Genomic DNA, 23,831 nt, shown 5'->3' with positions numbered 1-23,831 from the left:
TTGAGATGTAGATGTAGTTTCTAGGTTTTTCCTACAGAAAGCCACTACAGCTTTCTGGCTTGCTCTGAGCCTTGCCACACCCATACAACGAGTGTACTAGGTCCCTGCCAATACTTAGAAGAATAAGAAATGCACAAAATGGGGTGGGGGGGGGTGGGGGGGTGGGAAGGGGTGATTCTGTTATATCCATGTGCAGAAGGGAAATGTACAAAGGGGCTTTCTACTACTGCTACATTATGACTACCTTTGTGGTACCAAAAGACTGTTCAGGTAAGTGGTTCTGGTAAACAGGAGCTCGACTAAACTGCTACAAGCCTCCTTTGTGTTGTTAATGGAGCTAGACTTTCCAACTAGTGTTATTGTTATGATCTATCTTACCCTGGCATTACAAATAACTTGCCTTTTTAGCTATGTTTCATTTCCAGTGTAAAATATATTTCTGAGACAAATGACTGCATTACTGAAATATCTTTAGGCACAAACAATTTTACAAAGTAAATCTCTCGTTTCTTATTTAGAAACACTCAAAAGAATCAGCATGATGGCTATGGTGTATATGGGCCTGTTGATTGTCCCTTGGTACAGGAACTTGCTCCTTTCACCTCTTTGAATAAAAGTGCTTGAGAGCATAATGCAAACAATCTTTGGTCTATGCTGAACAATGCAGTCCAGTATAGAGGTAGCTAAGCCAGGTCAAAATTTCCTGAAGAGAGTAGAAAGTCTCTGGTTGACTTCAATAGGATTAGTGAGCACTGAAACTATGGGCTTGGTCTTACTGCTATATCCTGCTATTTTGAATTGCTGGCTGGATAAACAAATTTATTCTGCTGTGTGTGTTGAGGGTGGGGGAGAGGGAGGAGAAGGAGAGAGAGACAGTGCAGCTTATGCAGTAGTTTTATGTTCTGATGTCAACATACATACATATATACATGTACCTATGTAACATTGACTACAAAAGCACTATACTAAATAGATAGTTAGTAAAGATGAACTTGGGAAACCAGCCCCTGTACTGTATAGCTTATATTATCCACAAGATCTAATTGTAGTTTCATACTATATATATCATAACTAAAATGAAATGCACATTTCACAGTATCTGCATACTATACTGTACACTCTCTACATTTACTGACTTACCTCTTGGCATTTCTCAAAGCCACCCTATTTTATTATGGTCTCCCTTGTTAGTGATCGAGTACTATTCAAAATGCTAAAGAAATGCACTAACACAGCAATTCAGTTCTCTCATAATATACAGTAATCAAGTACAGTGTTTTAACAATGCAATTTAATGTATTTATAAACAACATTAAAGAGAACACACACACACATATATTAGAATCACAATTTTCCACAAAATTGTTTATAAATTGAAAGCTGGGGTTTTTGTGAAAAATATCTGCTTTACTCAGAATTTTTTATTTTATTTTGTCAAATAATGAACAAACAGTGGGGACTGTTAGCTGGATAGGCATCTTAAGGCTGGATAGGCATCTGGTGGGGGACATCTAACCCCAGCACTCTTTCCTGCCTAGGCAGGGAGTTGGGCTTGATCTGTTGAGGTCCCTTCCTACCCTAGCATCTATGAATCTATGACTTGTCATGTGGGGACTTGTCATATGGGTGTTTAACACCTTCTCTCTCTGGTTCAGGCTCTCCAGATGAGCAAAATTGTCCATGATGAAATATAACAATTAACTTTTTATGAGGTACTGTAGCTTTTCTCCTTTTGCTGAGACCATGGTGCTTTGTGGAATATCTACTTAAACAGGAATCCTGGCTGTCTACAGGAATGATAACATTAAGTACCCATAAGGCATGGTGGTATTTCCAAATCATAATTCTTGCATTATGACTGATATTTGGATGGGGAAGGGTTGGTTGATTGGTCTCATGTTTTTCAGTGTTTGATCCAAATTGAAATTCAGAAATTAATTTGAAATTTTATGAGGTGCAGGAGGAGGATGGGCATGCATTCCCGATCAGGTATAATATCAATGTAAGACTATACTATCTTTATTTGTCATGCAAATACATCCAGAATACCACTTCTTCTGTTTTGTTTACTTTAGCATATAGAAACATTAACTAGAAGAAAATCTTTTCCAAGTCTTCAGTCTTTTTCTTTAATGTATCAGTGAATCATTCCTGTCAGTCTGAAGCTTAAGTTTTTGATAGATATCTGATCCAAGAAACCTGGGATATGAGTCCCTTTCCATATGCATGTAAACAATTTTCTGAGCTTCATCAAAACAGGACTGAGTTGGTTTTTGAATATTCCTGGTAATGGCTTCCCTTGCAGGACTGTCAATATTAATCTGAAAAATAAAACAATGGTACATAAAGTTGCAATAAGCATGTGGAAGACAGAGAGAAAGCACTACAGAAATGAAGATGAGTAGATTTACACCAATTCAATCAGCTTTGACACCATATATCATGTTGGTGCTATGGCAGTAAGACTATCTTAAAAAAAAAATAACAATAACTTTCCCTGAGTCTTTAATTGTTTATTATCAGTTTTGACAGCTACCCTGACCCTTTAAGGGTTCCAAGACCTGGAGCTAGCCAGCCTTGTTCAATTACTCATCTGCTACACATATGTTTGGTGTTGGACTAAAGTGGGATGAAGAGCATCTGCTAAGGGGTGATTGGGAAGGAGGATTGATAGTTTGCTCTTATGTGAAGCAAGAAGCCTGGAAACTAAGTGCTCTCTGCAAAGTGCAGTCTGTCAGAAGTCCTCTGTAGAAAGGCCATGGAGTAGGTGACTCTGTTACTTATTTCAGGATGGGCGACAACACAAATGTCCAAGCTGGAGGGCCCAGTTATGACAAAGACCACAGGAGTCCTCCAGAAGTGAGACTGATGGGCTGACTTGTCCAGAAGTGGGCATTTTGAAAAGGTACATTAGGTACACATATAAAAATCCTAAAATGATATTTAGGTACCTAAATAGGTAGCTTGATATTCCAAAGTCCTGATCAACTACAATTAATCTATACTTTGGAATAATAGGCTACTGAAGTTGTTATAGTATGAAGTTGTTATAGATATGATCTGACAGAGCTAATACATTATTCCTAACTAGCCAATCTGTGCAGACACCTATTGTAATCCAAGATTTGCAGTGGAAGGTTTTGTGGATGTATCAGATTAGGAAATGCTGGTAACATTTAGACTTCTGACCTCTAACAAAATAATGCATTCAATCAGATGGAGTGGCATTGCTTTGCTATTTTCTAAGACAGGTTTGCCCTTTCAGAGAATGAAAGGGGACCTGCAGACATGTGGATAATGACTGTTCTATTTACTGTGTTAAGATCTTGCAGGGATTGTAGTGTTTTAATTGCAATCTATAGTTTCCTGAATACCTCTGAGTTTTTCTAGAGCAAGAGCTATGTTGAGATCATTATCAAGTCTTGTGTAGAAAATTCAACCCAAACTAGTAGCCTTTTATATTTGCTAAGCAATGCTTGAAAATGTAAAGTAAGTGTCTTAGTAGATCAGAAATCATAAAGAAAATAGAATCAAACTTCTATTATTTTATTGTACAAAATTGAGATTTTAAAAAAGCCTCATCTCTTACAGCTTGACTTATGATTATGACTGTTAATTCTATCTTTCCTTCCATTTGGAAAAAGTAAAATGGAGTTAATTACTTGAGTATATTGCATTTCCTGTATATACACAAGCAAAATAGGATTAAAAAAAAATCACATTTTTAAATCCAATCTAATTTACTTTTTACCTTTTTTTTTCACATGAATTTCAGTTTGCAGAGCTAGCCATCCTATTATGTCTTTTAATCTAGAAGCTTTAAACTGAGTCAGTCCCTTTAACCTCAGTCAGACATCAGGGATCAAGCAATGTCCTTTTTGGCTCACACCTCTGGCAATATAGGTTGTTTGGAACCTGGATAACAATGCATTTGATGAATTAGGCAGAAAATAATTTAGTTTTAATTTCTCAGAGCTGTATTGCCCCTTCAGTGCCAGCTGGGATAGAAGGTGCATTATTGCTATTTATTATTGACAATAAATTAAACAGGCATACTTGTAAAGATACTAAAAATTACCTGTTGAGGAGGAAAGTGCTATTATAATATATTGCCATTTGTCAGAAAAAAACCTGCACAAGTTTGTTCAAATGTGTTTGCAGGAAATCATTAATAGTTATAGCTATTGATAAATCGTTATAGATATAGGTACATAGTAAATCATAATAGATATAGGTAAATCATTTGGGATGGATTCTTCTTCAAACTCTTTCAGTACCTTTGGGGACTTGATTGGCTTTTAGCTAGCACTGGTCAGTTTTCCAAACAAATGTAAATACACAGAGATTTTACCTCATTTACAGGTACATAAGCAAAGACTAATGAGTAGGTGCAGTAAGGACCTTATCTAAAGTCCAGTAAAGTGAATGGAAAGACTCATATTATAGGCATTGTATTGGGTCTGAATACAAAGAGAGTAGAGAACCAGAAACTTGGTTCAGTTAATTTCTGACATTTATTCCTTCTGTGGTATTTGGTTAAACGAGTTGTCTGTATACCTCAGTTACTTGGTCTGTGAAATGAGGATAATGATTTGTTTCAGTACTTCAGTATTTCAGAAATCAAGTTTTGCATATGGCTTTGTATAGGGAGTGCCAGTGCTGAGGATGGGTTGTTACATTTCACATTCACGCATGTTCCTATCCTGCGTACAGGACCTCCACCTGACACAGGAGATACACGGTCCCACTAGGGGGAATGCCTTACTGGACCTGGTATTGGCAACGGGGGATGATATGGTAGGGGACCTACAGATAGGTAGTCACCTGGGGGACAGTGATCACCAAATAATAGAATTCATCAAAAGACGTTGAGTGGGTAAGGTAACTAGTAGGGTAAAAGTGCTAGACTTTAGGAAAGCTGATTTCAATGAACTCAGGCGATTAGTAAAGGACGCACTGCAGAGTAGGAGTTTTGAAGAGATGGGAGCCCAGGAAGGGTGGCTGTGCCTTAAGGAAATGATCCTTCGGGCACAGAGGGAGACAATCCTGATGTGAAGAAAAAGAGCGAAAGGGGCCAGGAGGCTTCCTTGGCTGACCAGAGAAATCCAGGGCAGCCTGTGGACTAAAAGGGGAGCATATAAAAAGTGGAAACGGGGAGAGATTACCAAAGAGGAGTATACCTCCTCTGCTCGCACTTGTAGGGAGGCAGTTAGATGGGCCAAAGCTACCATGGAGCTGAGGATGGCATCCCAAGTAAAGGATAACAAAAAATTGTTCTTTAGATATATAGGGAGTAAAAGGAAGGCCCAGGGTGGAATAGGACCCCTACTAAATGGGCAGAAACAATTGGTGATGGACAGGGGGGAAAATGCTGAACTCCTCAATGAGTTCTTTGCCTCAGTGTTCCTAAGCGAGGGGCAGGACAAGGCTCTCACTGGGATTGTAGAGAGGCAGCAGCAAGGCACCAGACTGCCATGCGTAGACCCTGAGATGGTGCAGAGTCACTTGGAGGACCTGGATGCGTTTAAGTCGGCAGGCCCAGATGAGCTCCATCCGAGGGTACTGAAGGCACTGGCTGACGTCATTGCACAGCCACTGGCGGGAATATTTGAACACTCGTGGCACACGGGCCAGGTCCCGGAGGACTGGAAAAAGGCCAATGTGGTCCCCATTTTGAAGAAGGGGAGGAAGGAGGACCCAGGCAACTATAGGCCAGTCAGTCTCACCTCCATCCTTGGCAAAGTCTTTGAAAAAATTATCAAGGCTCACATTTGCGAGAGCCTAGCAGGAAAAATTACGCTGAGGGGAAACCAGCACGGGTTCGTAGCAGATAGATCATGCCTGACTAATCTAGTCTCTTTCTATGACCAGGTTACAAAACACCTGGATGCAGGAGTAGGGGTTGATGTCGTATGCTTAGACTTCAGGAAGGCCTTCGGTACGTTATCTCACCCCATACTGGTGAACAAGTTAAGAGGCTGTGACTTGGATGACTACACAGTCCGGTGGGTGGCGAATTGGCTAGAGGCGACCTTGTGGCTGCCTATAAGTTCATCACGGGGGCACAGAAGGGAATTGGTGAGGTTTTATTTACCAAGGCGCCCCCGGGGGTTACAAGAAATACTGGCCACAAGCTAGCAGAGAGCAGATTTAAACTAGACATTAGGAAGAACTTCTTCACAGTTTGAGTGGCCAAGGTCTGGAACGGGCTCCCAAGGGAGGTGGTGCTCTCCCCTACCCTGGGGGTCTTCAAGAGGAGGTTGGATATGCATCTAGCTGGGGTCATCTAGACCCAGCACTCTTTCCTGCCTATGCAGGGGGTCAGACTCGATGATCTATTGAGGTCCCTTCCGACCCTAGCATCTATGAATCTATGAATTTTGTAAGCTGCCTTTAGATTTTGCGGATATGCATATTTTCCAAGTAGTTTTCCTTGTGTGTGTATATGTATGCAAGTCTTTAAATGTTAATTCACCTCTTTAGGAGCGTGGGGTTGAATATAATCTTTAAAAAGTTTCTTGGCCATAGCATTTCTTTTCTTCTGTGATGCAGTCTTCTTGTAAGTCTCACATGCAAGCCAGAATTCAATGTTTTCCTCACTGTGTTCAGTCTTCAGGTAGGTCCTATAGATTATAGTTCCATCTGAAAATATTTCAGAAGTCAAACTTTATATACTATAAATGATAGCATTAAGGAGCTGTCCACTAGATTTTGCTTATCTCTAAACAAAATTGTCTGGATTAGGATTGTGGACTAGATTCTGGTACTCAACTTTAATTGAATAATTTATTCATTGAATAATTGTTGATTCCACAAGAAGTCCTGAAGTCAGTCATACTACTTACAAGGTAAGTAAAGATATTGTATAATCTGGTTTTAATAGAACAATTTTTCCCCCTTTAAAAATCTGGAGATAGTTGAACACTTAGAACTATAGGAAAAACCTAGACTTCAATCTTATTCTTTTCATATGTGCTTATAATTTACACATGCACATATTTATGTATAAGGAAAGCAAAACATTTGAGGCTTCAAAATCATAAAGCTGACAGTTATTTAAAAACTTCATCAGTTGATCTGTGTTAAGTTTCTAAACCACTTCAAAAAAACACAGTCTGAGTGGGATAGAAAACTGAAAAAAATGATGGATTTTTCTAGTCCTTCCACGCCATATACAGAAATAGAAATTGATTTCTATTGTGCCTATGAACATAACAAATAAACCAGTGAGAGAAATTTTCCGTCTTTGATAAGGCTTTGTACATTTCTCCATTCTAGATGATAAGATTTTTTTTAACTAAAAACATTCCACTGATGATGCTTCATATCAGCAATAGTGTTAACCTTAGTACAGGATAGTTCATGAGACTACTAGACGTTTAGTAGCTTCTCCTTTATTCCTGCTGTGAAAATGATTAGAGGATACTGTTCCCATAGTGCCTGAGGCCATGAAAACTTTGAGGCTTCAGTGATTTCTGCTACTTGTCGAACAGCAAAATTTTAGCAATATTGAGAAACATCATGCCATAAAAACATAATATAGACTAATATCTTAAGACCAACATGACTCTGGGGTAAGTAGTTGCAGCTTCACTAATACTATAAATGAAACTGCTGACCTTGCATTTATACCTTGCATTTTCCTACATCACTGAACATTCAAGTGGACTCAAAAGCATTTTTTAAAGGTTAATTTCTCCAGCACACAAGAATATGGAGTTTTAAGTATTCTTCAGGAGACTGGTTTAGGTCTGCATTCTAAATTATAAGAATGCCTGCTGCTTGTATGTGATTTCTCTCCCCCAGCATAGTAATGCTTATGCCTATCAGGCCCCCTCTACATGTACAGGTAAAGGCATGATTGGATCTAAAACATGATCCACGCAGTTGTGGCCCCTGCCCTGCCAAACGTGTGGCAGGAGGCGTGATTGTGGGATTGTGCATTAGATCCAACTGCACCTTATTGCTGGTGTAGGAGAAGCCCAATCCTGGGCTCCCCCTGGATTGGCAAGAAGCAGCTACCCACGGCTAAAGCCCCCATTGCTGAAGGGGCTGCTAGCCAGAGCCATCCCTTTGTGGTGGGGGGCAGGGGGTGGCAGATGGGGCTGACTGCCCTGGGCTCTGTGCTTTGGGGAGTCCTGCAGACAGTGCTGTACAGACCCTGTGGACAGGGCCATTGGCTCTGCTTACCACCCACCCCTAACCCCACTCCACGTTCCATGCTCTGGCCATTTGCCACCCTGCCCGCCACTCCATGCTCTTGCCACTTGTCACCCCCCACCCCCCACTCTGCACTTTGGCTGCTTGCCACCCCTTCCCCACCAGGCCCTGCACAAGTTGATATACCCTGGGCCCTACACACCCCTAGGGTCAGCTTTGCTCCCAGCCATGGCGGCCACATGCAGCTGGGACCCAGAGACCCTTTAGCTGATGGGGCTCTTGTCCCAGCTCCACCTTGTGCAGTTGGGACCCAGAGACTCCACAGCTGATGCATCCTGGCTGAGCATGAGGTGGAGCTGGGATCCAAAGCCCTGTTAGGTGCAGGACTCTTGGTCCTGGCTGCACTTGAGGCACAGCCAGGATGAAGAGTCCCATATAGACCCAGTGTTTTCATGCAACCCCAAGCCTTGGGGATTACGGCAGCCAATTCAAGTTAGTACACGTTTTCAAGGTCTAACTTTATAGCTGGTTGGACCTTTTTATTGTGTGATAGCTACTATTCACATGTAGCTGGTCTCAAGCTAATTGCGCAATTAACCAGTTAATTGCGTGACACTTGTTATGTGTAGAGGGAACTTCAGAGTAGTAATACCTTGCATAGCCCCATGCTGAAAACTATTGAATGAAACCATTCAGTTCTTAACAGATTGTTTATTTTGGACATGGGTTGTGTGTTGGGCTCTTCAAAAATCTTGTACTTTGATGCTTCAGTATGGTCCTAAAACTTGAAAATAGAGGTAGAATTAATAGATCCACACAATTAAAGGTTTATATTTTAAACCAACTATATGCATGTTTTTTATTGGGGGGAGGGGCGAGTTCTGAGTACTGAAAGAATTCATGATGACAAATATATTTACAAGGGTCATCAAAGAAAATAATGATGAGTTTTCAAAGGTCACTTTTACCTTTTGGTTTCCTGTTTAATAGAGGACTGTTGTTATACCATCCTTTAAATGTAAGTACCATAAAAAATATGATTTTTTTTCCTACCTACACATGCTAAATATTTTTGTAACTAATTAAAATGAACATGGGTGGATAGTAGTGATAGTGGATTACCCATTTATTTGATTTTTCCAAAACAACCTCACATTTGCTTTCCTTTATAATATGACAGTTTCCATAAAGTTCCTGAAAAGCAGGGATTGTAGTGTGTCGCACAATCTTAAAGGATGAGAGCTTATCCAAACAGGATGGTTAGCATCCAGTAAACTAGGCTATGAATGTGTAGTGCAATGGATAAAGTAGCTTCCTATGTGGACACTCTTTGGCCTTTGGCAAATATTGTTTTTATAGTCATAAGCTATTGGTGGCCGTACATGGATACCCCCCTAGTTGGAGCATGACAATATGGGGCCGCTTCTTAGCTATCACCCTTTTCCAAGGGACCTTGTCGGAGAGATGCCTGGGAGCCCTTTTTGGAGTGAGGGGGTGGGGAGGGGATGGCAGAGGAGGGATAACAGGGAATGTGGGATACTGTGGGGTCCACATATTAAATTTGTCATGATTTTTTGTCAGCAACTTTTTGTCACAGATCCACCATTTTTGGGTTGGATCAGCTATTTTGTTTGTTTGGTGGGTCAAAAAGCCTGAACTTACAGCTACAGGCCTTTTGTCGTGCTAAAACAGCAGGTAAATAGTGACTAAAATCATTTCTGCTAGTGCCCTTAGTGAGCACTGACAGTAGCTTTGTGTAACACAAACCTTTGAAAGTGGAAGAAGCTGTGCCACATGAAAATACTTAGTGCTCACAAACTGTGGTGTGGTAATTTTGCACTGTACATTCACATTGTAGCTTACTTGATACTTTTCTAGATAAAAAAGCCCTGAATATATTGATCAGTAACACTGCCAGAGTCCAAATATAAAATTACTTACATTTATTAGCTATCAGCTTTTCAAAAGATTGGGACCACTGTAGTACTTCCTCCAAAGACAATCTTTGAAAAAGTGGGAAAGGTTATTGTATGATGACTAGTGCAGTTAACTGTAGATAATGTTAGATTTAGTATCATTATCTAAAATATAGAAACATGCTTAATTTGCATAATTATTTTTGCATAGCTAAATAAAACAACACATGTATTCTGCTCTTTGTCAGTCCATTTATTTTTTATATCTTTGATATTGTGTTTATAGTATTGAAGAGATCAATGTTGCAAACCATTAGAATGTAGTGACCTATTCAAGTTAGTATGTTGTAGGAGATAACCCTTGTCTGCAAGTGAGCAACTTGGCAATGCCACAAGGGAACTTAATGTACTAACATCTGCGTGTGTTCAGTAATTCCTGCTAATAATCACTTGTTCTTGTCAAGTAGTTTTTTTTTCCCCCCTCATGAATAACCAGCTTCCCCTTTATGTGAACTCACAACGTGCATGGTTACGGGGGGAAAAAATCTTGATCCTACGAATATCTTCTTTTAATAGAGTTGTTTCTGAGTCATATTTACTGTTACTGATACCTATTTTTGCCACTGTTAGCATTATCACAGCAATTCATTTTTGTTGTCTGTGTCATTGAGCTTCTACAAAACTGACATCTTATTTCCATTTCTGAATATTTGCTTTTAGCATTGATCTATGAAGCAGAAAGAACATGGCTGGACTTGTGTTAGGGGAGCTGGCACATGGGAAAATCTTTTTTGCCTTGTAAATGGAGGAAAAATATGGAATTACTGTAGGGAAAGATCAATATGTGCTGCTTTCAGTAGGATATGTTGGTTTGAGAATCTTTATAATGCTGGAGGAAGAAGAATAGGAGACCAGATTTCTGTATTCATTTCTGTCACTCGCCAGATGTGTGACTGTTAGCAAATCACTTGACTTATTTTTCCTCCTACCCAGTTGCTCCATCTCTTGTATTTAGATTGTTTCTGCACCACTGGAATGGCTTTTGGGAGTGGTAGTTCTGTTGCCTTATGCTCCCTTCAGGGGTGGATGCAAAGGAAGTACAGAGGCAAAACTGAACCCCACTCTCCCTCCACCCCCCCCCCCCCTTTCTGACCACACAACAGGAGCAGCTGCTGGGGACGTAAAGTCCCTAAAGAAGATAATCCCTTCCCCATCATTTCTGCTCCATGCTCAGAGGCATACCACCTCCCCTCTCATTCCTTCCCCCTCCCTGCCTGCCACTGTCATTATCCCCACTGTCCCGAGGGTGAGGGGAGCTCCTATTCTGCTCCACCTGGGGTATATTGTAGACTGGGCTCAGACTAAGTCAGTACTGAAGGTAGCAGATAAGCAGGCTCCTCTTCCCCATGCCTACTCCTGGGTGGTCAGGGAGCACTGGAGGACCAGGCAGGAAAGGGGAACCTGCCTGCCTGCTCCTGCCACTGTCCTGGGCTGAGCTGAGGTCAGCCCAGCCCCTGTGCAGCTAGGCTGGGGCAGGTGCAGACAGAAGTTACAGTTGTCACACATTTGGCCCCCCAAAAGCACTGTACAGCTGTGCTGTGACACGTGCATGACTGCAGAGCATTTTAAATGTGGCCAATCATGCAGCAAATGAAAGGACTCTGCATTGGAGTACCTTAAGGAACTTCTGTTCCCTAGGGTCAATCCATTGCATGATCCGGGCTGGGCTGATTCAGCCTGGTCTCAACCCCAGGTCTGTCGGCAGAGGGGGGAGAAGGGAGGGGGAGTGAGCTGCAGGCTGTGGTTCATCTGGCCTGATCTGCAGGGGGCAGGACAGATGGATTGGCGCCCCCCTGTCCCGCACGCAAGCCCCCAGCGCCCTTCTCTAACTTGGGACAGGCAGACTCCATCCTGCAGCTCACTCCCTTTCCCTTCCTACAGACAGCATGGGAGCTGGAAAGGGGGGGCAGGGCTAGTAGGGAGAGGCTGCAGGCAGGCTTGTCCACTCGATTGGCTCCAAAGTGAAGCTTGATTTCCTCCCTTCCACACCCCTGACCCAACAGGTGAACATCTGTTGGGCGAGGGGGCTGCTTTAATTCTTATGTAAAATGGCAAGAATTAGAACAGGGGCTTGTGCGTCTGTCAGTACCCACAGAGTTCCTCTTGCCTCTGGAGAATCAGGGATAGTGGCAGTGGCAGGTGGGGGGTGGGTGTTGGGAATGGGAGAGTAGGGGATTGGAAAAGGATATGCTTCTGAGCATAGCAGGGAAAGGGTGAGAGGAATTCTTACCTTCTTTGGGACTTACAGCCCTACCTGCTGCTCCAAGGGTATAGTCTATATGCCCCAGTGTATAGTGGGAAGAGTCTGGCGGCAGGAGGTGCTCTACCCCTTCAATGTTGGCTGCTGCTCCCATAACCCCTTTTGTAAAATCCTAGATCTGCTTCTGGTTCCCATTCTCCTTCCTCTTCTGGACTGGATACTTTGACCCAGTCTACATGAAGTATAATGGTCTTCCCTCTTGCTAAGCCATTCTACTGGAGCATAGAAGTTGTTAGCTGCAGAACATCATCAAAAATAGTTTGGAGAAACTGAGTAAATTGGAGTGGGAGACGCCCAAGATATAACTCCTATAAGGTACTTCTAAAAACTCTGTTGTCTTTACTCAGAAACTGAAGTCTGCGTGTAGCTTTTCAACAAAAAGGCTATATTTTCTGCAGAAAATACCGTTTTACAAAAATGTTTATTTGAAAACCCAATTTTCTGTCAAAAACAGTTTTGATGCGGTTAGTTTTAGGCCAGTCCTGGTGTGCAATGACAGATCTGAAGGGTTGAACTTCTCAGCTTCCGTTGAAGTCAGTGGTATTGGAGGACTCTTTAGAAATTAATTGGTGCTTCATTGGAAGCTTCTTGTACAATCGGGACTCTGTTTTAACGCATTTTCTGCATGTGTCAGTGGCTGAGTTTAAAACCTATGAATCAAAACACTGTATGTCAAATTCATGCTAGATGTAGCTCGATTAACTTTAGTAGGATAAAACTAATTAGGAGAACTTATGTCTAGTAGCCTGCTCCTGAATAAATAATTTTTTAAAATTCCTATATTGGTACAAATGTGCAATATAAACAACATGCCAAAACATTTAACACTGATCAACTGTGAAGCAACAGTACACACAACAGGTGATCACTGGGCAGCATAGGTGACAGTGAGTGTTGGGGATTTTTTTCATTTTTTTTTTTTTAAGTAAGCATGAACCGGCAAATTTTTATTATGAATTTAGCTGTTGTGAGTCTTGGTTAGAAAGGTAAATCCCTTTATTTTGTTAAATTGTACATAAAATCAAAGAGCTACTTACTTAGAAGTGATTCCATTTTCATCATCTCTGAATAACTTACACAGCCAACAAATATTTGGACTCATTCTCCTAAATAAAGAAAATACATGTTTTGGAACCAGATGGTCTCAATATTGACTTGTTGCAGCAACTTTACAACCGATTTCCTTTTGAAGTATTATTGTTTCTAAAGCTGTTAATTATTTAAATTCATCAGTATTTGTATTCAGAGTAGTCAGGTGTCTAAAACTGGGATGAAACCACTACACACATGAAAATATTAGTGAGGAGTGGTGCAAGTTTTAAAGGAAGTTCCAGATGAAATGCCCCCTATTTCAGTGTGGAATTGCACCATAGTTCTTGAGCATTAAATAATTTAAAAAAATTAAATGATTATGGAAGATCTTTGTGAAATGCTTACTAAGGGCCCACTTACAAAAAATCTAATAGTTTAATGTTTTGAAGATGTATTTTTGTGTTGTCTCTTTTGGAGGGTGAGGTATAAGGTTTTTAACAATATCCCCCTTTTTATAAAATAAGACACAACTCCACAGACTGAAATATGACTTCTGAAAAATTGAATCCTCATTTGAATTTCCCACCATGCTGTCCATAAATTTGACATCCCCCTTGACCCTTTTTTTTTTTAGTTTGTCTCCCTTTCTTTTTGGTTGAGAAGAATTAACACATCTGAGAAGAATAAGGATATTTTGCCCTGATCATAGCTTATTAAAGTCAGTGAGAAATATTTCAGTGGCCTAGGTAGACTACATAGTTGAACCTCATTTAAATCATAAGTCAATGACAAATATGTTTTCTTACAGTGGATTTTTTGTGTGGAAAACTCTGTTGTAAAATGAGATGGTATTACTCTTCCTGGAGAATATTTTTTAATTAGAGGTAAAGGCTTAAGGCAAATACCATGGCCTAGGGCTTGTTGAGTAAACGTGCAGTACACGAAAGCAGGACTGTACTGTTCTTCCTGAAGCCTTTGATAATCAGATAGATAATAGGCAAAGGACTATGATGTTTTTAGTATGTTATATGAATTCCATAGTTTCATCTGAATCTAATTTTTTCTACAGCATCTTTCTCTGTATTTAGGTATTGCCCTGTATTCAGCCACTGGTGCTAGCAAATTAAATGGCTGCAATGGTGCAAGCCCACATTTAAAGAAGGGTCACTGAAGTAAGCTTTATTTATTTATTTATTTATTTATTGCTCTAGTGCAACTTATGTCAACCTCCATCAAGGTTAGACTGTACCCATGCAAACATTGGCACCAACTGTAGATGGAGGCCAGATCCCACTCCTGATGTTATTTACTAGACCAGCAGAACTATATACATGAATAATGCATGCCCCCGGAGGCTGGTGGGGGGGTATGGCGACTGCCTGCAGGCAGCAGTGGCGGTGTCAGCAGTGGGGATGTTGTGATAGTGAGAGGGGAGCTTCCACAGGTGGCCATGGCAGTGTCAGTGGCAGGGGTTGGGGTGGTGAGTGCTGCTGGTGGCGGCCAGCAGCAATTGGGGACTACCTGCAAATGCCGCTGTTGGTGTCGGCAGCAGGGGTGGGGGTGGCACTTTTCACTGGGGGTGCACCACCAATCTCAGGGGGTGCACGTGAACCTACTATGCATCACCAATGCCGGTATATATAGTTAGACCAGACAGGAACCTGTCCCAAGTGGTTCATAGCAGTAACATTTTTGTTACCTGTCATGTGTCACTAGATGTGTCACTAACACCTGCTGCCATTTGGTGAAGGTAAGTTATTGCCTATTAAAGCTTATGCTTTCCTTAAACAGTTAATCCCTAAAGCTGCATCCAGATAAGCGGCATGTGTGGCATGCAGTACTGTAGACCCATTTCCAGCACCACACACATCACATGTAGGCGTTCCTCGCGCTGCTCCTTTGCAGTGTGTGTGTGTGTGTGTGGGGGGGGGCCTATCTTGACCCCAGGAGATACCGGGGTCCAAAAAACCCACACCAAAAAAGAGTGGGGTGGCACATGTGGTGACAGCACATGCTGCCCAAAACCAGAGCCTGGCCGGGTGGAGCCATGCTCTGGCTGCCAGCCAGGCAACCTGCTACAGGAGTGCCATGGCTGTAGCTCTCTGAGGCCCATAGGGCCCCAGGTAAGGCAAGTGGGGCTAGCACAGGTGCTGGCCCCAGCCTCCCCTGCCCCACCTGAGCCAGTGTGTGCATGGCACGGGTGTTTCCTAGGGACAAGTACCAGCCACACAAGGTGTGTGGCTGCTGCTTGTCCCCAGGGAAACAGATGTTCCATTCCCACTTGTGAGGAGGCAGCCTTAGATGCCATCCTGCCATATCTTCTGCTTGCCACTAATGGCAGTTAACTTCAGAAAATCCAGAACATAAGCAAGACATTCCTTCCATTATGTAAGAACTAAATAAGTTAGTTTTCTCCTGCCTGGCATTTTCTGTGGTCACTTACATGTGTGTAAAGTAGAAACATTATGATTTAGTGTATTTGGAGTCTATTTTATGCAGTCTAAACTCCAAAAGACAGCATGCAGTAGAGAATCCTCTTACCTTTTTTATGTATTCATATTTTTTTGTATTTTTATATTTTTTCCTATTTTTAACCACTTAACAGTAACTTAGTGCTCAAGAAAATTGTTAGGCCTGATTGGTACCGTTTGTCCAGACAATACAACACGGACATCTACAACATATATTTCCCCATGCTATGCCATCATATTCCTCAAACGTATCTTGGAAAGGCTACCTCTTAATAATTCAAGAGCTATAGCAGGAAGCCTCTCTGAGACTAAGAGGTATAACTTAGATTTACCTCAGAATGCCACCATTTCATCCAGTATTGTCCATTATGATGTGTGTTGGTTTAAAAGCTTTTCTGTAGATTTTTCCCCCCTGGATCTTACTTTATTTCTGGTTGCTTGCTTGCTTGCTTGTTGTTGAATTAATACACTCTTTTTTGAAAACTTTCACACAGGTTATAATTTTAGTTGACAATTTCTTATCCTACCTATTATTGTGTTCACATATCTTATGTCATAGAAATTTGGGTGGGTAGGTGTCATATGGAAAGATCTCTGGCCAATCCTGAGAAGCACTGCATGTCTGAAACTAGCAGGATGTGTTCATTATTTATTATATATTTATTATCATTATATAAGAAGCTCAGTTTTGTGTGTGTGTGTAAATCTGTACATTTTGCTTCTGATTCAAAAATAATTTCACAAGTTAAGGTGCCCATAGCCAGTTCTCTGTGATGCTTTGCTCCTTATCCCAACTCAATAGGTCACAGAAATGTGTGATCAATTTGAACCTAATATTTACATTCTTTGCACAAGTACAATACTATACTCTTTTAGTAAACTCTACAGGTTTTCAGTTATTATCAGGTACCTTTTGACCATAAAACTAATTTATTAGAATGACTATAAAACACTGGCAGGCAAGGTTCTTTCAGTAGATGTGATATCTTTTATTAGACCAACTGATGTAGTAGTAGTTGGAAAACACTATGATTTTTTCTCTGATGCTTTTTAAAGCATTGCAATTCATCTACCATACAATTAAAGGTGACAAAGATTAATAAAATGCTCTAGCTTGGATGTATGCAATGATGGAAATACAATATTTATTAATAATAATAATAATAAAATCATTTAGTACTTATACAGTTCATTTTAATCACCTTTCCCTTTTCATAGCTCTTACCTTCATGATATATTATATGCAACACAGGTATGTACTGTATACCCTTTTTTTTCTTGGACTAGCAGAAAAATAAGATGGTGTCTAAACCCAAGGGAACTGTTTTCATTTTTCAAATGATATGTGAAAATTATCCCAATCTTTTCCTTTTTATTGTAAAATTTGCTTCATGTAGGCCTCAGAAATTATTTTAGCATGTGGGATTTCATATTGCCTGCAGATTTCATAATAAACAAGCCAGGTCACATAGGCATTGCTGAGTTAGTTAGCAATATGAATGAATGGAGTATAGTTTTAGAGGATTAATCACCCTTTTATTAGTAAATAAGCTGAAGAGTTAGAACTATCGGAGATGGAAAAAACATGAGTAATCTGTCAAACAATGTAGGTTTGGAACAACTTTTACATTTCAAATCTCATATATGAAAATATTTTTCTGCTCACAAAATATTTTGACAAATCAAAAACCAAGGTTTTTCCTTTTTCAGTGAAACTAATATGCTATTTATTTTAACCATGGGTACAGTGTCACATGAAATTGCAAAATATTTATCTTTAAGGGTGCACGCCTGTAGTGGGCTTTTTTTTAATTGGTTCAGTTCTTAACTGTATTTGTACAATGAAGCCTTCATAAAGAGTTTTTATCATAAGGTATTAGTCGGTTGCACTTAGTAAGTTTTCTGATGTTTTACTTATTGCAGAGCTGCTGTGATCTCTGCATACTGGAAATGTCATACATATGTTTCAAATACACATCTAGTTAGATTGGTCTGTGCATTATACATAGCTAGGGAATGGGTTTATTGCCTTTTTTTAAAGCTAACTTTACAAATGGGAAGGGAAAGAAAAAGTACATTTTGGTGAGAGTAGCCAAGCACATACCACTATCTTTCTTGTTTATGTTGAAGAACACAGTTTCAGTTTAAATTCTAAAAAGAGTTATACAAAATCTTTTACTTACAGCACCTCCTCTTGGGTTGCGGCCGTCTTTGAGTGTGTTTCATTTAGCAGGGCCTTTGTAGGGACAGTTCCAAATTACATGGTTTAATTTTCTTTTTCTTGTAAAACACAGTGTCCTGCTGCTCTCTCGCTGTACTAACACTTGTGCTATTGTCTGTTTCTTTTCTTATACTTGTATATGCAAACAGTGTCAGTGGTTATTATGGGAAAAAATGTTCTATTGAACTTTTATGCACCACAGATGAAGAGGCTGTTTATTCTGATACTATCATGACATCCTAATGATAAACTGAAATGTACTAGTATTTGACTTTATTGAAATCTAGTGTGTATTGTCTGGGAGGATAAGTGTTATGACTAATATTTTCCATCTCTTTATCAAATGTCACTTTATGCAAAGTACAAACATAGTGTTGAATAGAGATAAGACTGTGTGTAAGTTTGCTGATATAAAAACGGTGCATTCATGTTCGATTTGAGATCAAGAAGTGATTGTCTTCTGTTCGTTTTCAAGAGCATTAGTCTTTCATAGTCGTCTGAAAATAAACTCCCATTGAACTATTTGCACATGTGTGTGTGTATAATATAGTAATATAAAATACATTATATAATAAATATACAACTATATATATATATATATATATATTCAGACAGCTCAACTTTTAGCACTGCTTGAATTGAATGCATTATATTAAAGTAGCATTTGTTCTTATACTGCATACTATCTTGGTTATCATAGATGTCCATATAGGTACATTGTCACTTCAGAGTTAAGTAATTATAGTTTAGTTATTCTTATACATTTACTCTGTTTTTCTGACTGAGAATGTCCACATTTTGAAGTAGTACTTGAGTTGCCAAGAATATACTGCTCTATACTTACTTGCATGGTGCTGAGATATCTGGGAACATCCTATGATTCTCAGTGCTGCAGCAATATTCTGAGTAATTCTATGATTCTTTATCACTAAATTGTGGAATAACCTCCAGGGGTTTTGGGGCACAGGGAGAATTTATAGGAAATCACTGGAGGCTTGTATCTTCATTGCAGAGCGCTTCTGTTATTGGATGAAAACTTGTACTTACCCAAGTTTTAGCTGGAAAGCCAGCCAGCCTTAAAGTACCACCACATTTTAGTGTTGCCTAGAAAGCCAGCTTCATCCAGTCACAAAAAGCCTTAATTCAAGTTAAAATTGCGGTGACGATAAATCTCAAGAGAACAGAAAGCAGCAGGAGTATCCCTTCCCTCTTTCCCCCTTTGAGGACTCTTACATTAACTCAAATGTGATTTTCGCCATCAACTTCATTTAGGACAGGACAAAGTTCTACCCTTATGTTACTCAGGGAAGCCCCCACAGACTTTGTGGGGATCTTGCCTGTGAAACTACTTAAGAATTTGTTTTGTAGTATGAAAAACTGTAGTTTGTAATTAATTAATTAATGTCTATGCCATTCTCTTGTTAACTTGACATGTGCCAGATCAATGCTCGAGATCTCAATGTCGTGCTGTTAGGTGGGAGGGTGTGATACAAATTATACACACACATACACACACAAACTGCACATATGACACTATGGGTCCACACACATACACATATACAAACACACACTTCAGTGGCTGTGCGTGTTAACGCTAGGAGGCACTTGGGGTGCTTGGTGACTAGGGGGCACTTGGGGCCCCAGGCAGAGGAGGTGGTGGAGATGGGACTGGGAGAACAGGCTGTGGAGCTGAGAGAGCAGAGGCAGCAGAGGTAGGAAGCTGGGGAGGGGGGTGGGGAGGAGAAGAGCTGTCAGAGGCCAGAGAGGTGTCAGGGAAAGCCAGGGTAGAGAGCCTGGAGATGGAGGCAGATAAGAGCCGGGGAAAGAAAGCTGAAAGCTGGGAGGTGGAGGTGGTGGAGCAGCAGTGAGCTGGGGGAGCAGAAAGCTGGCAGAGAAACCAGGAGGTCAGTAAAACAAAACCCGACTCGGGGATCCAAAAATATCAATTTTATTAGACAGGCAACACTATACAGCCCACAAAATTATTGGTGCACTCATACACATGCGCACTCACACACATGCACACTCACACACTGGTAGCAGAAGGCAAAAGGCTTGGTAGAGGGATTGAAGTCAAGGTATGAAGAAACAGAATTCAGGTTCCTTGCTTGAAGGGAAGAGGTAGGTGATATCTCAGGCTGACAATTGATCCTCAATTGCTAGTTGGGGCCTTCTCCAGCGAGGTGTTGTCCAGAGGGGGCCACCAGCAGGGCCTCTGGGTGCATAGGTGGCGTGGTATAATGCTGATCCAGATGGAGAGGGTGTCCCCAGGAGGTCACACTCTACCACCCCTTCTATAGGGGTGGGCTACCTTTGACTCCAATGGGGAGGACATGCCCAGGCAAGGGCCAGTCCTGCTCAAATGAGGTCATGTGGTTCCAGGTGTCCTCATTGTCCAGTGGGATACAATGGTGGAGTTGCTGGTTTCTATTCTGTTCTTTGTTTCCATGTTGCTGGTTTCTTGGAGGATCTTTATCTTTCAAATATTGGGTTTTGTCTCTGGTCCTGGGAGTAGGTCCGTGGTTTCAGGGAGAGTCAATGCAAGGCAATGGTAGGGTCGTTAAGTTGATGGTCCGGTCATTTAGTAAGAGCTATTTTTAGGCCTGCTACCATTATGCCTCAAGCATTCTCATTCACTCTCATTCATCCAGGAACCAATTTACATGGGAGGGGTAGGTATGAGTTATAGTTGCAACAAAATTATGGGCAGGGGACACAAAATGGAGACTTGACAAGACAAGATGGAGACTTGACATTACTTTGGCTAATTTACAGAAACAGGCCCAAATCATACAATATCCATATAAAACAGTAAAAATCAATAAAAAAATAACAACACTATTTACAGTATAAAAAGGGGCTTGTTACAATAAGGGAATACAAGAACTTAGCTTATCTATGACTACTTATAACTACTTATAAGGGATAGAGAGGGCAGAGAGAAAGTCAGAAACAGTTGGTAAAGGAGAAGGAATGTATTTTTAAGTAAAAAAACGAAAAAAGAAAAACCTGGGGGTTTTACTATACTCTTTGATTAATTTTTATATACATTATTTAGATTCTCATACCTTCTAGATACTAAAGTGATGGGTCTTTAGGAATGTATCTATAACTGACAAATAAAATAAAATATGTCCCCCATGCTTCAAAATAAGTAACAACTTAAAGGATTTTCAGAGTTCATTAATTTGACAAGAAGCTAAATATATTATTGTTAGAAAAGGTCCACCACATTCCCTAGTTTTCCTTACTTTTTCTTCTCGCCAAAACGTAGAGTTGATTTGACATAATGGAATACTTTACTTGTTTCCTTTCCCCAAAGTTGTGTTGTGAAATTTGTCAGGGGCTGAAATTAACTGTTTCAAGGAGCTCAAGTTTTTTTTTTTTATTTTGTATTGTTTTTTAGCAAGAGCATGGCATTCTAGAAAAAGCAAAAGTATGAAAAATTACCAGCAAGCATACCCTGTCCACTTTTTTCTACTCTGCTCCCAGAAATTGGGCATAGGTAGGTTCTGTAGTATGACCCTGAGTGCATGTGCCAAGAGCAGCTCTAGAGTTGTTACCTACCTTTTGGGATTTGATGTGTGTGAAATAAGAGTGAGTTGGCAGGATGTGCTTCTTAATGGCTCTCCAAAACACAGATTAAAGGAAGCATGTGCCTAGTGTTTAATTTTTTAGTGGAGTCTTTCCTTCTTTGTTGTCTCCAAGCTAAAAAACAAAAGCCAAAAGTTGTTTTCATGGCTATAAACTTTCTGTAGCCAGATTGGATGAAATTGTCACTTCTGTTGTTTGTGCCCTAAATTGCATTAGCAGCCCTAATCCTGGAACCGGGAGTCTTCCCCTCTCAGTGAAGAGGGCACTTCCATGAATTACAAAGTCACACTCCATCTTTCTTGCTCTCTTTCTGACTCTACAAGTTGTGCATTCTTGACTGCTCAGTGGCCCAGCTTCAAGAGAAGAGATCTTACCTAGTCTACCCAGTTAGACTTTCTGATAAATGAGACCTCCTATACATGTACACGGAACCTGCTCTGACGCACTGGAAATCGAAAGCATCAGTCTGCTATTAATCAAGTCTGCTGGAGCATGGAAATTGACATACTCCAGCAGCCTTCCACGTCATGTGTATCAGTATCCCAGTGGTCTCTGTACTGAAAAAAATGGTGGTGAGGTGCTTTGAACTAAAGCTCATTAAACACGTTTTATTTCAGAGTGCCCTGCCATCATTTTTTCAGTGCTGGGACACATGGGGACACTGATACATGAGATGCATGGGTGCTTTTAATTAGCATGGCTTGCTAATTAAATCATCCTGTGCCACATCCCACAGCATGTATAAAAATGCTCTGGGAGTTGTGGTTTTGAGTTCCTCAGACTAAGGAGGAACCTAGAATACAAGTCTCCACTTCCTAAGTCAGTACCCTAGTCCAGGGGTTTTCAACCTTTTTGGATCAGTGTACCCCCAGCAGCTGGACGCAGAGTGGGGGGTGGGGAGGGGTGGCATGTGGCTGGACATGGAGAGCATAGTGGGGGGGGGGGACAACACATGGATGGACACAGAGTGGGGAGTGGGGTGGAGTGGGGTGGTGCACAGCCAAATGCAGAGTGGCAGCAGCCACCGCGTGCAAGCTTTCCCTGTCTGCTGCAGCCAGCCAGGCAGGTGGCACTTGTGCAGCAATGCAGGATGCTGCATGGCAGCGCTCTGTCCCCACCTGCCCTCGCATACCCCTAGAGCCTTTTGAAATACCCCCAGGGATATGTGACCCCCAGTTAACAACCCTTGCTCTAGTCTAAACATTAGACTAGTGGGCAAAGATGTGCACCAGCACCACCAGTACCATTCACACATATGCTTGTGTGCACACATGCCCAGCAACAACCCATTGCCTGTCTTTAAATAGAAGATGCTATGTTTTTTCTACTGTATTGAGTGCTGCTGATCATAGGTAGCTCTGAATGCCTCCTTCCTCAGCATCTATGTCAGAGGTTCTCAACCTTTTTTAGATTCCAGTTACCCCTCCATACCTTTTGTGAACTGAACAGCATTTTATTTCAAAAACGAATTTATTTATTACAGAGCTTGCCTCCCCTTACATGGGCTGGGTGGTGGGAAAGTCAGGGAGAGAAGAGGACTGGCTATGGAAGGATAAGCCTGCACTTATCTTCTTGCACCCTGGTGCATGCTTCAAAAGATCTCGTGGCACTGAGGTGTAATGGGGTACCAATTAAGAATTAATGAACTAGGTGCTCCGGGCTGCAGTTTGGAATCATAAACATTTATTTGCTGCCTGTGAGGCTTTCTAGCCCTGGTAATCTGAATCATTCTTTGGGGCAAGAAGCCAAAGCAGAAGCATCTACAAAGTAGCGTTGGATCTGGCACCGGGCCTATGATTGCAAAGATGAGATTAAAAATGTTTTGAGTTCAAATATATCCTGATCAGCCCAAATCTACTGGAGAAGAGTGTTTGGGGGAGGAATAGGAATAAACTTCCAAGTGTTCTAGTTCAGATAGGTGATGTTCATATGACTAAATGAAGCTTATCTGAGGGGACCCTCTGATCTTTTATTTTTGCTCCTTCCTTACAAATCCATGGGAAAAAGATTGTGTCATAAAATAATATTTTTGTTTGCTTTTGATTACTCTTCATACCTTTCCAGAACCCCTGAGTGCCATTTCTCTTATTTCTTATATAACCCATGGGCAAATATTT

At 40.9% G+C, this 23,831-nt stretch overlaps 1 protein-coding gene across 2 annotated transcripts; it reads right to left on the bottom strand.

Moving 5' to 3' along the window:
* Positions 1-1,034: 1,034 nt before the first annotated feature.
* Positions 1,035-18,294, bottom strand: RGS13 (regulator of G protein signaling 13). 2 transcript variants are annotated; one of them, XM_006276536.4, is made up of 5 exons: positions 18,083-18,294; positions 13,434-13,502; positions 10,102-10,163; positions 6,476-6,642; positions 1,035-2,321 (listed from the first exon to the last, which is right to left on the bottom strand). In XM_006276536.4, the coding sequence occupies exons 2-5, from the start codon at positions 13,496-13,498 to the stop codon at positions 2,130-2,132; spliced, it is 486 nt and encodes a 161-aa protein (XP_006276598.1). In that variant the 5' UTR covers positions 13,499-13,502; positions 18,083-18,294; the 3' UTR covers positions 1,035-2,129. The 2 variants fall into 2 exon arrangements, 1 of the variants encoding a protein (XP_006276598.1); XR_009462219.1 differs by lacking the exons at positions 1,035-2,321; positions 6,476-6,642 and adding an exon at positions 8,820-8,944 and having other exon boundaries at positions 18,083-18,293.
* Positions 18,295-23,831: the final 5,537 nt, after the last annotated feature.

Source organism: Alligator mississippiensis, chromosome 5 (genome assembly GCF_030867095.1).
Source record: "Alligator mississippiensis isolate rAllMis1 chromosome 5, rAllMis1, whole genome shotgun sequence".
In the NCBI taxonomy this organism is placed as follows: domain Eukaryota; kingdom Metazoa; phylum Chordata; order Crocodylia; family Alligatoridae; genus Alligator; species Alligator mississippiensis.
The sequence above is the reverse complement of the archived record's forward strand: the minus strand, read 5'-3'. Positions and strand labels throughout refer to the sequence as shown.

Excerpts from the sequence above, each read along its gene's own strand:
- RGS13 (XM_006276536.4), bottom strand. The coding sequence starts at position 13,498 with ATGAGTCCAAATATTTGTTGGCTGTGTAAGTTATTCAGAGATGATGAA. Across the intron at positions 10,164-13,433 it reads GAAAATGGAATCACTTCTAA|ATTGTCTTTGGAGGAAGTAC; the intron begins GTAAGTAGCTCT and ends ACTTTTTCAAAG. Across the intron at positions 2,322-6,475 it reads AACCCCACGCTCCTAAAGAG|ATTAATATTGACAGTCCTGC; the intron begins GTGAATTAACAT and ends TTTATTTTTCAG.